This window comes from Drosophila yakuba, chromosome X, assembly GCF_016746365.2.
Source record: "Drosophila yakuba strain Tai18E2 chromosome X, Prin_Dyak_Tai18E2_2.1, whole genome shotgun sequence".
In the NCBI taxonomy this organism is placed as follows: Eukaryota; Metazoa; Arthropoda; class Insecta; order Diptera; family Drosophilidae; genus Drosophila; species Drosophila yakuba.
Window position 1 is genome coordinate 6,096,182 of NC_052526.2, and position 8,080 is coordinate 6,104,261.

General features: G+C 44.0%; 1 protein-coding gene across 31 annotated transcripts in view; it reads left to right on the forward strand.

Moving 5' to 3' along the window:
• Positions 1 to 8,041, forward strand: part of LOC6524399 (basement membrane-specific heparan sulfate proteoglycan core protein) — a 75,785-nt gene extending 67,744 nt beyond the window's left edge. For 19 of the 31 annotated variants that reach the window (XM_039377754.1, XM_039377733.1, XM_039377736.1 and 16 more), the window contains 7 exons: positions 2,353 to 2,558; positions 2,669 to 2,941; positions 3,010 to 3,935; positions 4,005 to 4,705; positions 4,765 to 5,181; positions 5,418 to 5,565; positions 7,292 to 8,041. In XM_039377754.1, coding sequence (XP_039233688.1) covers positions 2,353 to 2,558; positions 2,669 to 2,941; positions 3,010 to 3,935; positions 4,005 to 4,705; positions 4,765 to 5,181; positions 5,418 to 5,565; positions 7,292 to 7,334 — 2,714 coding nt within the window. In that variant the 3' untranslated portion in view covers positions 7,335 to 8,041. Of the gene's footprint in view, positions 1 to 506; positions 858 to 2,352; positions 2,559 to 2,668; positions 2,942 to 3,009; positions 3,936 to 4,004; positions 4,706 to 4,764; positions 5,182 to 5,417; positions 5,566 to 5,648 lie in introns of all 31 variants that reach the window. The other 12 variants (XM_039377730.2, XM_039377725.2, XM_039377726.2 and 9 more) reach the window with 1 other exon arrangement.
• Positions 8,042 to 8,080: the final 39 nt, after the last annotated feature.

Genomic DNA, 8,080 nt, shown 5'->3' on the forward strand with positions numbered 1-8,080 from the left:
TCTGTATTATGTACTGCCTAACCCTAGATCAAAATAAGTTTTATAAAAAAAAGAATCAAACATAATACCAAAAAAAGAAAAAACCTGTAAGAAGTTGCTTTAATGAAACTCCACACCGACCCCCGTTCCCAGCCCACCACGCCCACTAATGCACATTGTCCAACGAGTTTCGGTTCGATTCGTAGAGCACCATGGCCACCATTCCAGCATGTGTGGGTTTCCCCAATTATTAGTAACATTACCTTGTCTAAACTACAGCATACATAAGTCCTTAGTTGCATAAGACCCTCGGGTTTCCGGGTTTTCAGTTCTATACAAAGGGGTTTAGGGATTAATACTAACCAGGGGCTTTGGTGCTGCGGAGGCTGTAAACTCTTGCTAATACTCTACTTTGTGCCCTTTCAAAACAAAACAAACAATCAAAACACAATCCATACAAAAATGTACCGAAAATTTCGAACCGCAAAATTACCGCAAATTTACAAATAAAAAAAAAAACGCCACAGACTTCAAGAGCAGCAAACTCTCCGCCACGAAGCCCATCATTTCCGGAGCAGCCACGACTCGACCTCCACCTACTTCGTACATCTGCCAACCCAGTGACTTCAAGTGCGTTTCGCATCCGCACACTTGCGTCCGAGCCAACATGGTGTGCGACGGGATGTACGACTGCACGGATCACTCGGACGAGTTCAACTGCATCGCCGGCAAGGGAAGCAGCAAATCCGGATCCAGCTCGGGATCGGTGAACTTTAAGCGCTGGAAGAAGATCCCAGGGCAAGGGCAAAGAAGCAGGAGCAGGAGCATTAGCCTGATGAAGGCCATTAAGGATCGGAAGCTGAGGAAGCGCAGCTCCGGTTGGTCCCAAAGTTTTCTCTTTATCCTCTCACCCGCAAAAGCTTTCTCTTACTTTCTACTTCTACCCTGGTATCGCTGTCTAATACTGAACTGTACTTATTTGTGTCCAAGACCTCCTAGTTCTCCCAGACCTCCTAGACCAGTTCCTCCTCTATCCCATCCCAAAGCACCCAATTTACTATCCCCATTCCCCACTATCCCTTCACTTCTCTTGTTGTCCAATTCTGTAATGCTCCTGGGTGCACATATCGTAAAAATCGTACAAATCGTAGAGTTGAAACGATTGCAATGGGCACTTCCACTCCCATGGAGGCACTGGAGGCGATTATCGACAACGACCAGCCAACCAACCAACTGCACCAAATGAACTTAAACGAGAGGCAAAAGTGGAGAAAGGTCGCGCACACGCACCAAAAAGGGGTTAACATGTAACAAATAACGATCAGCGATAGCCAATCGATCGATACTTTTACAGCGCTGAGCGGGTTGGCAAATTAACTGGCTTCTAACCTTGGATGTTTGTGAATTTGCATGCGGCAGGCTACAGAGTTACTAACTTTATAACCCCATCTAGACATAAGAGCAATACAATTTGTGTAAATAATACGAAACTTTATACACTACGCCTATACAACACACCTACACATATGAGCGCGCACATGATAAACGATAGCTAAGTACCTCGAAATTTCGTAAAGTGTACCTTTAACCGTATCTACCTTATATGTATATTTGTCACTTAAAAAAAATCGAAAACCGAAATCAATCATTTGTGATTTTAGTGGTAACCCCCGAGTCCAAATTAGATCTGTAGAATGCAAAGCTCAAGATGAGCAACGAAAACCAAAAGCCAGTACACCCAAAAGACCCCATATGTAACACCCCATGTATTCGTATTTTGTGTGATTCGATCCGTAGCAGTATTGAGTAATAGTAGCTCCATAAAACGTAGTTCACCTCACCAATCCACAAAGTCCCTCTCTGTCGCCTCTCTAAATGTATATGTATCTATGTATTGTCTAACTAGGAAACCAAATTCCAAACCGAAAACAACTAAAAAAAACAACGACGAGCGATAGGATTCGAAGGATAATTCTTTAGATGAATTGCAATCCGTGTTAAATACCTTTTTTTTATATTAATGCAGAAGAACAGAAGAACGTATCGTTCGATGACTATCGCCCTTCATTCTGTTTGAACGACCTATTTAGATGTGTAATTTTGCTAACTGTTTTCTCTCTCTGTGTATTTTTTACTATCTTACTCCCATTTCCATCGCTCACTACCACACAAACACGGATAAACCAAACCACTCACACAATTACACACATAAACACACGAACACACATGCACCCATGCACTTGTGAATTGTCGCTGAATTGTGATCGTTCCGCCGACCATCCTTGTCCTCCACCCTGTCGTCGACTGTCGACCTGTCGCCTCCTTTCAATGTGCGTCTGTATCTGGTGTCCTGTTGACGGTTGGCGGTATCAGCGGCCACCCCGCCACCCAACAGCCCCATCTACCTGCCGCCGCAATTACCAGGAAAGAGCCGCGACTACAGCCTCAAACTGGATGAGCAGTCCTCGAACCTGCGAGCAGGTGAGTCCACCGAAGTCGAGTGCTACTCCACCGATGACACCTACACGGACGTGGTGTGGGAGCGATCTGACGGTACTCCACTCAGCAATAACATCCGGGTGAGTACGATTCCAATATATGCTATCTCTTAACCCGTCCTGTCGCTATCCCTACTACTTATATCTGTACTTGATTACATTCGGAAATTGTATCATCCTTTGAAATCCAGCAAGTGGGAAATCGTCTGGTAATCAGTAATGCGGCGCCAAGCGATGCCGGTAACTATGTGTGCAAGTGCAAGACGGATGAAGGAGATCTGTATACCACCAGCTACAAACTTGAGGTCGAGGATCAGCCACATGAACTCAAGAGTTCCAGGATTGTCTACGCCAAGGTGGGCAACAACGCCGTTTTGCCCTGCGGAGCCGATGAAAGTCGTCAACCCACCTACCGCTGGTCCCGCCCACATGGTCAACTTCAAGCGGGACGCAATCTATTGAACGTAAGTCCTTTAAAAGTAGTAAAGCAAAAGCACAGCCCTTGATCAACACCCTTTGTCCATTTTTTTAGGAAAAACTGTCGCTGGACAGTGTGCAGGCAAACGACGCCGGTACGTATGTTTGCACCGCCGCATACGGCGATGGCGAGACGCTGGACTTCCTCAACATCCTGGTTGTGAGAGGGGCGATTCCCCAGTTCCGGCAAGAACCCCGCAGCTACATGAGCTTCCCCACGCTACCAAACTCTTCGTTTAAGTTCAACTTCGAGCTGACTTTCCGGCCGGAAACAAGCGACGGTCTCCTGCTGTTCAACGGACAAACCCGCGGAAGTGGCGACTATATCGCACTATCGCTCAAGGATCGCTATGCGGAGTTCCGGTTTGATTTTGGTGGCAAGCCGATGCTGGTGCGAGCTGAGGAACCACTGGCGCTGAATGAGTGGCACACGGTTCGCGTAAGTCGCTTCAAAAGGGATGGATACATCCAGGTAGACGAACAACATCCGGTGGCCTTCCCCACCCTGCAGCAGATACCGCAACTGGATCTGATCGAAGATCTGTATATTGGCGGAGTGCCCAACTGGGAGCTCCTGCCCGCCGATGCTGTTAGCCAGCAAGTTGGCTTTGTGGGCTGCATCAGTCGCTTAACCCTGCAAGGACGCACCGTGGAACTGATCCGGGAGGCCAAGTTCAAAGAGGGCATCACCGACTGCCGACCATGTGAGCATGGTCCTTGCCAAAATAAGGGCGTCTGTTTGGAGAGCCAGACCGAGCAGGCCTACACCTGCATTTGCCACCAGGGATGGACTGGTAAGGATTGTACCATTGAGGGCACCCAGTGTACGCCCGGAGTCTGTGGCGCCGGACGCTGCGAGAATACGGAGAACGACATGGAGTGCCTGTGCCCGCTGAACCGATCCGGAGATCGATGCCAGTATAATGAGATCTTGAACGAACACAGTCTCAACTTTAAGGGCAACAGCTTTGCGGCCTATGGGTGAGCTATCATCAACTCAAGAAGAAAGTAATATCTTAAAAAATTGCTGACAATTTCTTCATTCCGCAGAACTCCCAAAGTCACCAAAGTCAACATCACGCTCTCCGTTCGTCCGTCAAGTTTGGAGGACTCCGTGATTTTATATACGGCAGAATCCACTTTGCCCAGCGGCGATTACCTGGCACTGGTACTACGCGGTGGCCACGCGGAGCTCTTAATAAATACGGCGGCTCGTTTGGATCCTGTGGTGGTGCGATCTGCGGACCCCCTGCCCCTAAATCGCTGGACAAGAATCGAGATCAGACGTCGCCTGGGCGAAGGAATCCTACGAGTGGGCGACGGACCAGAGCGAAAGGCGAAGGCCCCAGGTTCCGATCGAATTTTGTCCCTTAAAACCCACCTCTATGTGGGCGGCTACGATCGCTCCACAGTCAAGGTTAACCGTGACGTGAACATCACTAAGGGCTTCGATGGCTGCATCTCCAGGCTTTACAACTTCCAAAAACCTGTTAATCTCCTAACGGACATCAAGGATGCCGCAAATATCCAGAGTTGTGGGGAGACAAATATGATAGAAGGCGACGAGGATACCGACAACGAGCCACCAGTTCCGCCTCCAGCTCCAGCTGTTCACGAGAATGAACTTCAACCATATGCGATGGCACCGTGTTCCAGCGATCCGTGTGAAAACGGAGGAATCTGCACTGAACAAGAGGACGTGGCCGTATGCGCCTGTCCTGTTGGATTCAGTGGAAAACACTGTCAGGAGCGTAAGTCAAATACAGTTGCGGAGTAAGGCCATCTAAACCTCATCTCACTACAATTGCAGACCTTCAACTGGGCTTCAATGCCTCGTTCCGAGGCGATGGGTACGTTGAGCTGAATCGAAGCCACTTCCAACCCGCTTTGGAGCAGTCCTACACTTCCATTGGCATCGTCTTCACCACCAACAAGCCGAACGGTCTGCTGTTCTGGTGGGGCCAAAAGGCTGGAGAGGAGTATGACGGACAGGACTTCATAGCCGCCGCGGTGGTTGATGGCTATGTAGAGTACTCGATGAGGCTTGATGGCGAGGAGGCGGTGATCCGGAACAGCGATATCCGCGTGGACAACGGGGAGCGACACATTGTGATCGCTAAACGGGACGAAAACACCGCCATGCTAGAGGTCGATCGCATGCTGCATTCGGGTGAAACTCGACCCACCAGCACAAGGGCGATGAAGCTGCCGGGCAATGTTTTTGTCGGTAAGTAATTTTGATCTAAAATGCGAAAACTTGTAAAAAAAAATTTTTTCAAAAAGCTATTTAGCTATGTTTATTGGCAGTACAAAACGGTCTTAATTTTAGATCTGCCACCTTTTTTGGCCAAGCTATGGCGAAAACCCCGATTGAAAATATAACGTTTTTGGCAAAAAAATATCCTTGCATTTAAGGCATACCATTACTACGGTGTTAAACATTTCCATTTATTCGTTTTTCAGGTGGCGCTCCTGACATCGAGGTGTTTACGGGTTCCCGATACAAGCACAATTTGAACGGCTGCATAGTGGTCGTCGAGGGCGAAACTGTGGGCCAAATTAATCTTAGTTCTGCTGCTGTTAACGGAGTGAATGCCAACGTCTGTCCCGCGTAAGTAAGCCTTAATCTAAGTTAAGTCCCCGAAGAAAGAAATCCTAGGTTTCGCCACTTATTTATCCAATGCCTGCGATAAGTCTATGGAGTCCCTCTAGCCTTGTGCACCACGAGATCGGCATTGATGTAGTTATGGACAGCCACGTGACCGGCAAGGATATCAGTTTCTTCGACGAGCTGGATCAACCACCACCGGTGCATATCCTATATCCGCGTCCCAAAATCAACGACTTTCCCACCAACAAGGCCTCTCGACTGGTACTACCGCTATCACTTGCCCTATCGATACTGCTCTTGAGTTGTCGGCTATCGGTGATATGCTTGTGTCTATTGCCCGCTCCCAGCTAAGCTATCCAGGGTTGCAACGGAAATGACATCGAATCATGAGGCGAAATCCGTAATCGCCATCAGTTTAATGAGGCAACTGTACCCCTTACTTAAACATAAAAAGACTATTGCTCCATTTTTGTTAACCTAAAAGAAGGGCGGCTATGACAATTCTCAAGTCCATGAGGCAATATAATATTTGAGCTGTTTTAGCTAGATTATTTGGAGCCCAATACCTATTATTTGAAAAACTTAAAGTGTACTTCAACTTATAATGTTTTAACTTTCAATGAAAATTTTGTAGAAATGTATCTGCTTATAGAAAGTGTTTAATTACAAGCAGTACAATATTTAATACCATTTCAATATCTCTTACTTTTCGTAAGTTGTTCCTTTTTGAAATATAGAACAAATGTCATAGCTGCATATCCTAATCCATTTACAATATAGTAAAATACATTCGAAAGTGTTACCGTTGGAATTATCGTGCCATATCATTGCAGAATATCATGTTATATTATACAAAGTATATTAGAACGACAGCCGGATAAAGGAAATATATAATCGACTACTTTAAGCTATCATAAAGGATATTAAATACATAAGCATTTTTTTTCCTAGTCAAATAGTTAGCACCGAATCATACATATGCGGAGTTCACACATATGGTATTGTTACAGATCCTATCTCTTATTAGCCAATTCTAGCTGGATGGTACTTGTTTCGTAGCCAAGCTCAGGTCACACAACTCTAAAGCTACATATATATTTGATCACATCCGAACACCAGTTATCTATAGGTAGAAAACTCTTGCATAGATAGTTCAACGTAAACACATCCTATAGGAAAAACCCTTAAAACGGATATCTGTGCACTCTATCCTCAGATGATAAGGTAGCTCTAGCTCGATGTACTCGAAACGTATTCTGCTTTGTGACCATATATATAAACTCTATTATTCTAATTACCAATAAGATTAGGGGATAGCTTGTTTCAGTTTGTCACGGGGAGAATCCCAATATACAACAGGACAGTTATATAATTACATTCATTTTAACCCGATCTCAAAAATTGACTTCGTTATTATTTGATCTAGCTGTGTATTATCCAAGTTTTATAGCTAGGTGTTCTTATAAAGATGAATAGTTCTGGGATGCGCAGTTGTTCAATTATTATTATATAAATGTCATGTTAGAAGTTGTGTGTATTTAAATTTCTATTGACATTGAGTGTACGAAGAAAACCAAGGTTCTTCTTCGCATTGAGGCAAAGTCTGAAAATTAAGTTTGGCGAAGCTTTTATTAAATATATTTATTTATTTCGATCTTTGAATCAAGAGTTTTTATTTTCCTTATTTATTTATATTTTCTTTCTTTTCTTCATTTTATTTGATTAGTGACGACGATCCACTGGGAGGAACCGAACCGCCAGTTGTCTGAGGACACAACCAACAACCGAAACTAGCTTTTTAATTAAACATTAAACAATGAAACAGAACGAACAACAATTTTTATATATACAACATATGAATAAGCCCAAGAAAATCCACAAAAAATTGAATATTATATCACTTACACATAATACATAAAAACCAAAAAAAAAAAAAACCAAAAAACAAAAAGAAAAGAGAAACGATCACTTCAACTACAATTGCTTCTTCGATCCTTAAGTCTAGATTAAAGATTGTAGCAAGGAAAAAAGCGAATATCACAAACATTTATTTAACAAAAACGCCATGCAAGAAGTGAAACGAAACAGATACAATAATGCAATTAATGCAAATAATACAGATACAGATAAAGCCTAGAACCCTAAGAACTTACTAACTAACTCGAGCAACAACAACGCATACTAGCCAACTGCAACCACAAAAAACCACAATAGTAAAGGCATTTTAATTATAATTTTAGTCTCTAGCTTATACCTATCTGACTACGACTCTTTTTTGCGAGCCCAGTGTAAAAAGTTAGAGATCGAAAAATGGCCCTACACACACACACAAGACCATGTTATTGATTATAAACCAATTGATAATATACATATAATGATAAATGAATTACTAAGAATGCAACTATTGTGAACGAGCGAGAACCGTTGAGTGGATAAATGCAATTGCAGAAGATATATTAAAGTGAAATCAACAACAGTTTGGATGGTGTTTAATTGCGGGGAGGAGTTCTTCATT